Source organism: Amblyomma mixtum, chromosome 1 (genome assembly GCF_055824585.1).
Source record: "Amblyomma mixtum isolate Tamu chromosome 1, ASM5582458v1, whole genome shotgun sequence".
Classification (NCBI taxonomy): domain Eukaryota; kingdom Metazoa; phylum Arthropoda; class Arachnida; order Ixodida; family Ixodidae; genus Amblyomma; species Amblyomma mixtum.
Genome location: NC_143012.1, coordinates 104,167,907 through 104,180,597, shown reverse-complemented (window position 1 = coordinate 104,180,597; position 12,691 = coordinate 104,167,907). Strand labels below are relative to the sequence as shown.

General features: G+C 46.5%; 1 protein-coding gene across 1 annotated transcript; it reads left to right on the top strand.

Annotated features, from left to right (window-relative positions):
* The first annotated feature begins 381 nt into the window (after nucleotides 1-381).
* LOC149367383 (uncharacterized) lies at nucleotides 382-10,640 on the top strand. Its single transcript, XM_089573771.1, has 7 exons — nucleotides 382-436; nucleotides 6,675-6,815; nucleotides 7,960-8,034; nucleotides 8,120-8,158; nucleotides 8,221-8,426; nucleotides 8,948-9,107; nucleotides 9,281-10,640. Exons 1-7 carry the CDS (start codon nucleotides 382-384, stop codon nucleotides 9,388-9,390), a joined length of 786 nt encoding a protein of 261 aa, XP_089429897.1. The 3' UTR covers nucleotides 9,391-10,640.
* The last annotated feature ends 2,051 nt before the right edge of the window (nucleotides 10,641-12,691 follow it).

Below are 12,691 nucleotides of genomic sequence, written 5' to 3'. Positions count from 1 at the left end.
TTGACGGGTGGCTTTGTGGTGGGGCAAACTGTGGGCGAGTTCTCGGAAAACGTGCCGAACCTTGGAGCGGAGCTGCAAGCAGAGCTCCTCTGTGCCTCTTCCACGCCTGAAGAAACAGACTGCACCGCTTCTGCGATACCCAACTGCACTGTTGCTGTTGTGTTGGAGTCACTTGTGTTGTCAGCAGCCACTTGTTGGTCCTGGCTGTCATACAATGTGCCCGATCTGCCAGTTGCACTGCCGTTAAAAGCGGCAGGCGCCGATGCTGTTGATAGCGCAGGAACTGTGCTTTGGCAGCTATATAGTCCAAAGTTCTCGAAGATCGCCTTTGCTTCGAGCGAGGCTTTTGTCCGCATATAGGGCTTCTCCTTGATTTTAGGCATGCCGACGCGACCACTCAAGCGAATCGTGAAAAGCAATGAGCTGAACTGCAGACGTGAGCAAGGTGCCGTCCGCAGCTGCCCGAAATGCGTCAAGTGTGGTCCGAAGCACTATGGTCCACCAAAGCAAAAATCGCACGAGTCCACGGCCGCCCCACCACACACAACGGCACAGCGATGGCTACGGTGGCGCGTGGTAACTACTACCGCTACTACATCATAAGCTACATTCTACCGTTGTCAGTAAACGTTGCCAGCCTAAAAAGCACGCGTTTTTAGAGCGCAGCTCTTTGGCGTCCGTTCCTGGGTTTCGCGTCGGCGTCGGCGTCGGCGTCGGCCTCGTAACCAGCTCCGCCCCCAATGTCATGCTTTTCAATTGGTAGAAATGCTCGTGACGTCACAGTGCGCGAATTTCAAATGGGGCCAATTGTACTTTGGCTAGTAACCATGCAACCAATCAAAGCGATCGTATAGTGATGCTGCAACTAAGTTGGACTGAGTTTAGTTAATTGCTTAATTAATCAATTAGCCTAATTAATATAGAGGAGAATGAAGAGGTCAGAAGAAAAGAAAAGAAAAGAAAGACGCGCGCCGCAGCGACAACAGCGTCCGCGGAAGGAGACGCTGCTGAAAAAAAAACAGATAAGTACGAAGCCGCGTTCCCTCCACCACCACGCACTTCCCCACTCAGTAAGACGTTGCTCGTTTCATATACGTTGTGTCGAACATCCTAGACAGTTCCAACAATTGACAGGTTAATGACAGAACACGATGGATAGAAATGCAATAATGTAAATATGAAATAGCCTAATTAACCTTTCTAGTTAGACCGCATAAATCTATAAAACCGAGAACGAAATTGGTCGAGTTGGGGAATCGAACCAGGGTCTCCGGAGTGCGATACGAGCACGCTAGCCACTCCGTAATGCCAGCTGAATGGTTTGGAATGAACAAAGGCGCGTCTAGCTAATACGGCGTCTTCGTTCACTCCCATCTTCCCCCTTCCCCTTATGGCGAGGTGCAGGTGTACACCCTGATATGCGAGAGAGATACATTTCCTTTCCTCAAAAAATAAATTTACCGTCCAGCAAGGCGTACAGCCGAATTCGCGATGGCGTTCTGTGGACTCCCTGGCAGCGTTGCAAGACGCTGTCGCGTTCCACTCTTACAGGCGAAGCTTAACATGTTAACCACACATCAGTAACACACGCAGACAGCCAATGGACGCGTCATTCGCTGGCGGCACTTGATTCATCATTCACAACCACATTCTTAACGTACGCTCCCTTGCCACACATGCCAAGGACGTACGCCACGATCACATTCTGCGCCATTCCTCTGTACTTTGCTTTGCTGAAACCTGGATGGATCCCGAAGAGCATCTCGAAATCATAGATTTCCTATACTGCTGTGGTGCTCGCAGAGACCACAACACAGCGGCGGGAGTCGCTATCTACTTGCGCACAGGTCTCTCTGCAATACCAGTCGAAATGTTTGGCACGTCACATGAACTTGGCGAACTGTGCGCCGCAAAGTTGCCCAACGGCTTGCTGGTAGTAGCTGCCTACTTCGCCCCTACCGCACTCACGAAAGACGTCGTGCACTTCCTGCAACTCGCATTAACCGTCCATCGATCCACACCGATGTTAGTAGTGGGGGACTTTAATGTTGACATAAAGACAAACAGCAATTTCCTAACACTTATGCGGGAGAACATCCCGTTCCTCTCGCTCGTAACGCGTCCCACGGCTGTGACAACCTCGCGAGGCACTTGTATAGATCTCGCCTTTGAGAATCAAGCATTGGTGTACCAAGTCGAACATATATCAGTCTATTTCTCCGACCACAAAGCTTCCTTCATGACTGTCAAAAACTGTTAGTGGAATCTTTGTTAAAGGAATACGTGTGAAAAATAAAAAAAAACTCTGTGATAGCGCATACATGTGTTGCTCGATTTCTTTGCCTCAATCTATCGAAAAGGTGAAACAGCTTTTTGCTGCGCTCAAATTTCGCATTAGGAAGTAACGTAATCGTCGGTAATTTTTTCGCATTTTAGAGCGCAGCTCTTTGGCGTCCGTTCCTGGGTTTCGCGTCGGCGTCGGCGTCGGCGTCGGCCTCGTAACCAGCTCCGCCCCCAATGTCATGCTTTTCAATTGGTCGAAATGCTCGTGACGTCACAGTGCGCGAATTTCAAATGGGGCCAATTGTACTTTGGCTAGTAACCATGCAACCAATCAAAGCGATCGTATAGTGATGCTGCAACTAAGTTGGACTGAGTTTAGTTAATTGCTTAATTAATCAATTAGCCTAATTAATATAGAGGAGAATGAAGAGGTCAGAAGAAAAGAAAAGAAAAGAAAGACGCGCGCCGCAGCGACAACAGCGTCCGCGGAAGGAGACGCTGCTGAAAAAAAAACAGATAAGTACGAAGCCGCGTTCCCTCCACCACCACGCACTTCCCCACTCAGTAAGACGTTGCTCGTTTCATATACGTTGTGTCGAACATCCTAGACAGTTCCAACAATTGACAGGTTAATGACAGAACACGATGGATAGAAATGCAATAATGTAAATATGAAATAGCCTAATTAACCTTTCTAGTTAGACCGCATAAATCTATAAAACCGAGAACGAAATTGGTCGAGTTGGGGAATCGAACCAGGGTCTCCGGAGTGCGATACGAGCACGCTAGCCACTCCGTAATGCCAGCTGAATGGTTTGGAATGAACAAAGGCGCGTCTAGCTAATACGGCGTCTTCGTTCACTCCCATCTTCCCCCTTCCCCTTACGGCGAGGTGCAGGTGTACACCCTGATATGCGAGAGAGATACATTTCCTTTCCTCAAAAAATAAATTTACCGTCCAGCAAGGCGTACAGCCGAATTCGCGATGGCGTTCTGTGGACTCCCTGGCAGCGTTGCAAGACGCTGTCGCGTTCCACTCTTACAGGCGAAGCTTAACATGTTAACCACACATCAGTAACACACGCAGACAGCCAATGGACGCGTCATTCGCTGGCAGCACTTGATTCATCATTCACAACCACATTCTTAACGTACGCTCCCTTGCCGCACATGCCAAGGACGTACGCCACGATCACATTCTGCGCCATTCCTCTGTACTTTGCTTTGCTGAAACCTGGATGGATCCCGAAGAGCATCTCGAAATCATAGATTTCCTATACTGCTGTGGTGCTCGCAGAGACCACAACACAGCGGCGGGAGTCGCTATCTACTTGCGCACAGGTCTCTCTGCAATACCAGTCGAAATGTTTGGCACGTCACATGAACTTGGCGAACTGTGCGCCGCAAAGTTGCCCAACGGCTTGCTGGTAGTAGCTGCCTACTTCGCCCCTACCGCACTCACGAAAGACGTCGTGCACTTCCTGCAACTCGCATTAACCGTCCATCGATCCACACCGATGTTAGTAGTGGGGGACTTTAATGTTGACATAAAGACAAACAGCAATTTCCTAACACTTATGCGGGAGAACATCCCGTTCCTCTCGCTCGTAACGCGTCCCACGGCTGTGACAACCTCGCGAGGCACTTGTATAGATCTCGTCTTTGAGAATCAAGCATTGGTGTACCAAGTCGAACATATATCAGTCTATTTCTCCGACCACAAAGCTTCCTTCATGACTGTCAAAAACTGTTAGTGGAATCTTTGTTAAAGGAATACGTGTGAAAAATAAAAAAAAACTCTGTGATAGCGCATACATGTGTTGCTCGATTTCTTTGCCTCAATCTATCGAAAAGGTGAAACAGCTTTTTGCTGCGCTCAAATTTCGCATTAGGAAGTAACGTAATCGTCGGTAATTTTTTCCTCCCTTCTTCATATGTTCCTGGAAATGAAAGACAAGCTTGAGCTCTGATGTATTTTAGAAGAAAGCGATAGATGCTTACGGAATATTGCTTTTACGCAAGCCGAATACTCAAGGAAGTACGGGAAAGGCGATTGTCCGCGCCGCACCAATCTTGCGGCTTTATCGCTAGCCATATCTGGCCACAAACATTTATCGCCATCCACCCAAGTGCATGGGACAAGTTCGACTTCTTGTGAGTCTTTGAACTCAACAATTGCGTACATGTCTGAAACAAAAACAAAGGTTTCAGCAAAGGAAGCCTTACTGTGGGATCTGAACTGAGATCTCCAGGGCAGTAAATTGTGAGGCGACACTTACCGGCCTGTTGCAATGACGCTACGAGCCAAAAGTGCTGCGCGGGCCTGAATCGCGTACTGCAACACTGGTCGGCACCAACAAGTCTTACCACTACAAACAAACACGTGCGAAATACGCGGGCCAGCAGGCCATGTGCTTCCACTCTTTGTTTAGTGGATTGTCTCTACTGAAGCAGCCCCTAGTGGCACTTTACAATGCAACGGAACATCTACCGAAACATTTAACATGCAACTATTAATTTTTTTTTTACGCTAAAATATTTTCGGAAAAATAAGAAATTATTTGCATTGTCATAATAAAAAAAATGCGAAAAAAAAAATTACCGACGATTACGTTACTTCCTAATGCGAAATTTGAGCGCAGCAAAAAGCTGTTTCACCTTTTCGATAGATTGAGGCAAAGAAATCGAGCAACACATGTATGCGCTATCACAGAGTTTTTTTTTATTTTTCACACGTATTCCTTTAACAAAGATTCCACTAACAGTTTTTGACAGTCATGAAGGAAGCTTTGTGGTCGGAGAAATAGACTGATATATGTTCGACTTGGTACACCAATGCTTGATTCTCAAAGACGAGATCTATACAAGTGCCTCGCGAGGTTGTCACAGCCGTGGGACGCGTTACGAGCGAGAGGAACGGGATGTTCTCCCGCATAAGTGTTAGGAAATTGCTGTTTGTCTTTATGTCAACATTAAAGTCCCCCACTACTAACATCGGTGTGGATCGATGGACGGTTAATGCGAGTTGCAGGAAGTGCACGACGTCTTTCGTGAGTGCGGTAGGGGCGAAGTAGGCAGCTACTACCAGCAAGCCGTTGGGCAACTTTGCGGCGCACAGTTCGCCAAGTTCATGTGACGTGCCAAACATTTCGACTGGTATTGCAGAGAGACCTGTGCGCAAGTAGATAGCGACTCCCGCCGCTGTGTTGTGGTCTCTGCGAGCACCACAGCAGTATAGGAAATCTATGATTTCGAGATGCTCTTCGGGATCCATCCAGGTTTCAGCAAAGCAAAGTACAGAGGAATGGCGCAGAATGTGATCGTGGCGTACGTCCTTGGCATGTGCGGCAAGGGAGCGTACGTTAAGAATGTGGTTGTGAATGATGAATCAAGTGCTGCCAGCGAATGACGCGTCCATTGGCTGTCTGCGTGTGTTACTGATGTGTGGTTAACATGTTAAGCTTCGCCTGTAAGAGTGGAACGCGACAGCGTCTTGCAACGCTGCCAGGGAGTCCACAGAACGCCATCGCGAATTCGGCTGTACGCCTTGCTGGACGGTAAATTTATTTTTTGAGGAAAGGAAATGTATCTCTCTCGCATATCAGGGTGTACACCTGCACCTCGCCGTAAGGGGAAGGGGGAAGATGGGAGTGAACGAAGACGCCGTATTAGCTAGACGCGCCTTTGTTCATTCCAAACCATTCAGCTGGCATTACGGAGTGGCTAGCGTGCTCGTATCGCACTCCGGAGACCCTGGTTCGATTCCCCAACTCGACCAATTTCGTTCTCGGTTTTATAGATTTATGCGGTCTAACTAGAAAGGTTAATTAGGCTATTTCATATTTACATTATTGCATTTCTATCCATCGTGTTCTGTCATTAACCTGTCAATTGTTGGAACTGTCTAGGATGTTCGACACAACGTATATGAAACGAGCAACGTCTTACTGAGTGGGGAAGTGCGTGGTGGTGGAGGGAACGCGGCTTCGTACTTATCTGTTTTTTTTTCAGCAGCGTCTCCTTCCGCGGACGCTGTTGTCGCTGCGGCGCGCGTCTTTCTTTTCTTTTCTTTTCTTCTGACCTCTTCATTCTCCTCTATATTAATTAGGCTAATTGATTAATTAAGCAATTAACTAAACTCAGTCCAACTTAGTTGCAGCATCACTATACGATCGCTTTGATTGGTTGCATGGTTACTAGCCAAAGTACAATTGGCCCCATTTGAAATTCGCGCACTGTGACGTCACGAGCATTTCGACCAATTGAAAAGCATGACATTGGGGGCGGAGCTGGTTACGAGGCCGACGCCGACGCCGACGCCGACGCGAAACCCAGGAACGGACGCCAAAGAGCTGCGCTCTAAAAACTGGACCTTGCGCGGTTCACGTCAGATTTGTCTGCGGACGAGGCCCCAACTCCGAAGCGCAGGCGGATTGTGCGGCCGCACCTGCTCCGAAGCGATTCGGACTCGAGTTCGAACTCCAACGACTTTCCCGTCGCACCCCTGGGGCTGTCAGACCCTAGGAGCACGTGTACGTTTCGTTTTCAATATTTAGAGTTTTTTGTGCGCGTTCGCCGTATATTTCGTTCGTTTACAAACTCGCGCGGTCAGCTAGGTGATCCACATCGTTGCATAGCACTGACTTAGAACGCTGTCTGGCATTAAGAGGTTTCACACGCAAAAAAAAAGCCCTGCCCCTCAGTATGCCTGATTTCCCCAGTTTCATTTTTCTAGAGATACTTCTGTGTTCATCCCTACTTTTCAAGTATGTGAATGCTGAAATCACTGCATAGTCATGTGCTGCTGATCTGTGCATGCTGACAAGGGTGATAATCATGAGTAGCTAGCCGAAGTGTGACTTTCTTGGTACTTTCATTTTACAAGCTGCATTTATTTCTCTGTGCTCAGCTCCTTGGCAGGAAAGGACAAAGGCACTGGCTGCCTTGGAAGAAGTCGCTGGTAATCGCCTTTAAACTACAATTTGTTTATATTTCTTTGTTTGATTTGTTTTTAATTTATTGTGCATTTATACCCAGCGAACAATGTGACCTGTGCTGAACAAGTGCCAGGTCCCTCAGCTCGGGGCAAGTATAAATTGTTTAATCGTGTGATTTTTTATATTATGTATCTTTTGTTTTAATTTTTATTTGCATTCTAGTTTGATCAGCTGTGTCTTGTTTTCACACAAATATGGGGGCAGCTTTGAGGCAGTAGCTCGTCCAGCTCTAACGAGACACCAAGGAAGAATTGCAGTCGGCCTGTATACTGATACATTACCATGTCCAAGACAACTGTAATTGAAAACGGAGCTTTCTTAACCCACAAAAGTCCAGGAACTAAAATAGTCATTGGTACCATTGGCTGTTTTCACAAGCAAACTGCAGTGATGCTAAGATAGTTTCTTGCATGTTTACATTACTGATGCCAAGCTACATTGCCATGCACTCTCAGTCTGACGTGGTCGCAGAGTTTCTGGGCCTTTATACAGCTAGAAATTTGAATCACATGGCAGGCGGAATATGGCACACTTAAAAATCCAATTTTCTCAATGCTAGATATGCATTTAGGTAGGATGCTGCTGCCCCAGTCTATTATCCAAAGTTAAAAACCGAATGGGAGATCCACAGTTATTTATCCATTGTCTGCATTGCTAACTGTTTTGTCTCCTTATGCAGTGGTCCATGTGCCATCCAGTGTGCCAGCAGAACCTGCGAACCTGGAACCGGCTGTGGAAAATGGCATAAACTGCTGTAAACTATTTTTCGCTGTTGCTCAGTAACTACATATGTTGAGGTTTTCAGACTTTTATATGACTGCCATTCTTTTTCCTTACAGGTGGTGCAGAATGCTGCGTCAGAAGCCTTGGGTTTGCTGGTGAGTTCTCTTGCTTGATGCAGGAAATTTTGGCATTTTAACCTGTTTCCTTGTACTTGCAGACTTTCAACGACGAGTACTGACGAATTTCACCATAATCAGGCACACCCAGGCCGAAATCCTGGAAGCCATTTCGGCACTAAGGCAAGCTGGACTGGCGAGCCAGGAACAAGATACTACTGAAACGGTGCTGAAGCAGCCGCTCGACTCGGTAGAGGCGGTGAAGGCCTTTGATGAAGGCCTAACGCCTGCTATGAGCAGTGCCTTGGTAACTGACTGCTTTTGACTCTAGCAAGTGTCTGTTTTGTGAATTTGATACATTAAGGCTTGTTCACACTTGCATTAGCTACACTTTGCTTTACCAGAAATAGCCATTAAAGATAGTTTTTTTTATTTTATTGATTGCACCTTTCCTTCTCTCGATTCTGCATTGGTTTATGATGTGTGCTCAAGCAGGTGCTCAAAGTCATTAGAAGGCCAAAGGAGTTGATGAGATGGCCAACTCTGCAACTACACTATTAATGTTGCATCTATGCACTACTACTTACAAGTGGAGGCGTTGCAATGATACATTCATTACTCCATGCACTAAAAACTATGTGAAGGTTGCGCAAAAGCATCCTCTATTATTACAGGTAGCACTGCAGGTAAAGTGTCAGTTAAGAGTGCTGTTCTATTGGTTTTGTGTACACCTTTCAGTTTTGCATGCAGCTGCACTTTTAGACCACCTGCCTATGTATTTTCTGAACCATCAAGTGTGTTAGCCAAGAATTGGATGCTCTCTTCCAGATCTCCGAGCTGAAGTGCTTCGGCACTAAGACAGTTCCTTTAACGGTAAAGGGAATGCTTGGACATATGATGGATGACAGCACTGCAGCGCACTTCTCAATGCATGGCCGTAAGGGCAAAGAGCGGTTTGACGCTCTGAAACTTGGAGAAGTGATCTTTGGTGAGTATATATACATTTTTACACCCAAAGTTGTTATGATTCAAAAGTGATGCCATGCTTGAGGTATACAAGAATACCACTAACGATACCTACAGGCATAGTATTTACTTGTGGGTCTGGCTCTGAACATCTGTTGTACACCTGGCCATCCAGTCTATGCTTTATGCTTTCAGATGTCGTCAGGAGGACTCATTACAGCAGGGAGGCCACGCACGATGACGTTGACAGTGCCATTAAAGAGTGGCTGCGCCGAGCGAAGGAGCGGTGCGCCGGCAAGAAGTAGTCGACTGCTATAATTTAAACGACTATTGACAGCTTATTTTAGTTACATATTTTCTTATTTCAAATGCTGCATTACTTATTTATTTATTTAGAACATACTGCAGGCCTACAGCAGGCCCAAGCAGGAGGGGCGAATACATAATATATGCAAAAAAGAACAGGTTTAGCAAAATTGAAAAATGTTAAATACAAGTTGTAACACAAAATACAGCAATAAATACAAAGCTCAGCTGCAAAGTACAAAAGTAAATGTATAAATAAATGGCTCTCAAATTAAATGCTGTGAAGAAAACATTGAGTCAAAAGAATCAGCTCTGGTTAAGAGATCTGGCGGACACCTGTTCCACTCCTGAATGGTGCGTGGAAAAAATGAGTATTTAAAGGCGTTAATCCTAGCACTGTAAGGGGTTAATGATTGTGTATGATGATTTCGTGTTTGGCGTGTAGTGTTAGGTTTAAGGAAGGGGTCTGCATTCATAGACAGTTTATGGTTTTTTAGTAAGAAAAATAGTTTCAGTCTTTGAATTTTCCGGCGCAGCTGTAATGTTTCAATACCGTGAGTTCGCATGAGGGTCGTTGGTGAGTCAGTTACACGATACTTTGAAAAAACAAACGGACGGCTTTGCGTCCGTTTTATTTATTTTTAGGTGGGGCAAGTTTTAGTTTATGTCTAAGAAAGCAGAGTTTACTAAAGGCTGAGGAGCATACGTTTGATACATGTTTATTCCAGCTAAGGCTTTTCGTTATTGTAACTCCTAGATACTTGTACTCGCTGACTTCGGTCAGAAGGTGAGATGAAATATTGTAAGGAAATGAGAAGGAAGCCTTTTTGTTAGTTATCGTCATGTATACTGTTTTCTCTAAATTTAGCTTCATGTCAAATTTATTACATCATGTATGCATGTTCTGAAGATTGGAGTTTAGTAAAACTTGATCATCTTGGCAAGTAATTTGGTGAAATAAAACGCAGTCATCTGCCAATAATCTAATTTGAACAGGGATAGTTATAACGTTAGTAATGTCATTGATATATATAAAAAAGAGGAGAGGTCCGAGGACGCTTCCCTGTGGGACGCCTGAAGTGACCGGCAGGTGGTTTGAATAGCAATCATCAATACAAACAAATTGTGTGCGGTGAGAAAGGTATGAAGAAATCCAAGGAATTATGAAATTAGGAAGATCAATTAGACATTGGAATACATGAATCACCACATCGTATTGACGTACGACCACTAAATAATTTAAACTGAATTTTACCTCTCATGCTGTTTCAGTTTCACCAACTGAATGACACCTGTGACATGTAGTTCACACTTAGGTCACGTGAAGTGGAAAAAAAATGGCAGTGTAACTGCTGATGCATTGCTTGTCATTTCATCTGATGGAGCAAGCTGGACTAAGTGTCTAGTGAATTAACAATATGTATCAGCGTTTACATGGCAAGTTTTTTTTCGCACTTCACGTGACCTAAGTGTGAACTACATGTCACAGACGTCATTCAGTTGGTGAAACTGGAACAGCATGAGAGGAGAAATTCTGTTATAAATTATTTAGTGGTTGTAGGTGAATACCATGTGTTCTAATGTCTAACGCAGCATTTGGAATAAGAAAATGTGAGACTAAAATATGGTGTCAATAGTCGTTTATTCTTTTTGTACTTAATTTAAACCAAGTGACAGTGACACAAGGGGTCCTGTACATCTAATAAATAAGTTTTTGTACATATTTGATTCATTCTTTCATCATGATATGGGAACACCCTCGATGGCCCAAACCCTGTATTGCTGCCAGTATAAAGTCTGGCCTGCACAATGTGCCATAAAAGTGTTGCATGTTTTTCGAAACTAGCTGGTAGGTGGAGATAAAAGATATTGTCAGTGGACAACGAAGAAGACAGTGCGGGGCTCGTGCGCGGAGCGCGAAGAGGACGAAGTGTGATTTGTGAGCCGTTGGCCGTTCGATTGAGCTGCTGTCAGCATCCCTCAGTGACTACTCCTTGTGTGTCTGCATTTACGTAACATCTCTTGGTGGAGGTGCGGGTTCGAGCCGCCATGCCGCTGACCCGACGAGCCGACGAACCGACGAGCCGATCCGTCGAGATAGCTACCGACGCGCCTGCCACGCCAACTGTCGTCCTAGCCCACCCTCGAGACCCGGGAACATTGTGCGGTACCGATGGCGTGGACGTCGAAGACTGGCTCTCGCTGTACGAGCGTGTTAGCACACACAACAGGTGGGAGCCCACGATGAAGTTGGCCAACGTCATTTTCTACTTCACGGGCACTGCAAGGGTCTGGTTCGAGACACACGAGGAAGAACTGACCAGTTGGGACCTGTGCAAGCAGAAGCTTACCGAATTATTCGGTAAGCCATTCGGACGTCAGCTGGCTGCGAAGAAGGAGCTTGCATGCCGCGCACAATCGTCAACAGAGTCATATGTGTCTTATATTCAGGACATTTTAGCCCTCTGCATGAAAGTTGATTCCGCCATGTCAGAGAGTGACAAAGTCGGTCACGTTCTCAAGGGAATTGCAGACGACGCCTTCAACTTGCTGGTATACAAGGACTGTGGAACGGTTGACGCCATCTTAAAAGAATGCCGCCGGATTGAACAAGCGAAAAGCCGCCGTATTTCCCCCCAGTTCACGCGGTTGCCGAACACGGCGGCAACGTCGTCCTGCGTAGATTCATCCCAACCGTGCTCCCTGCCAACATCCGACAGTCTGACACGACTTGTACGCCGAGAACTAGAGGCAGTGTCTCCCACAATTTCCCACTTATCGATACCGGACAGTGCCCCTGCAGTATCCCTTATACAGGCTGTTGTCCGACAAGAATTCGCCAATCTCGGGATCCGACCTGTATGCTCCATTAGTTGCCCAGATGCTCGTAATGTGTCTCTCGTGCTCGGTGCCCGACATCCGTACCACACTCGCCGTAGCCGCAACCCGGATGAGTGGAGAACACCTGACGACAGGCCCATCTGTTTTAACTGCTCCCGAGTTGGTCACATCTCCCGACACTGCCGAAGCCGTCCGTCATCGACCTTCCGCCGCTATCCTGATTCTTTCTATCCCCGCCGCTCGTCGTCGCCCCATGAACAGCTCGCGGGCTCCGACGCTCAGGCCCCTCCAACTAACCGCTAGTCGTCGCCTTACCGTCGTCGATCTTCGTCGCCCCAAACTCGCCGCCCATCATCTCCTGGCCCGTATGCTCGATCCCGTTCGGAAAACTGATGGCTGCAGCGTCTGGAGGTGATGCTGCTCCGACGACCGACCTTGAAAATCCTCCTTTGACTCTAC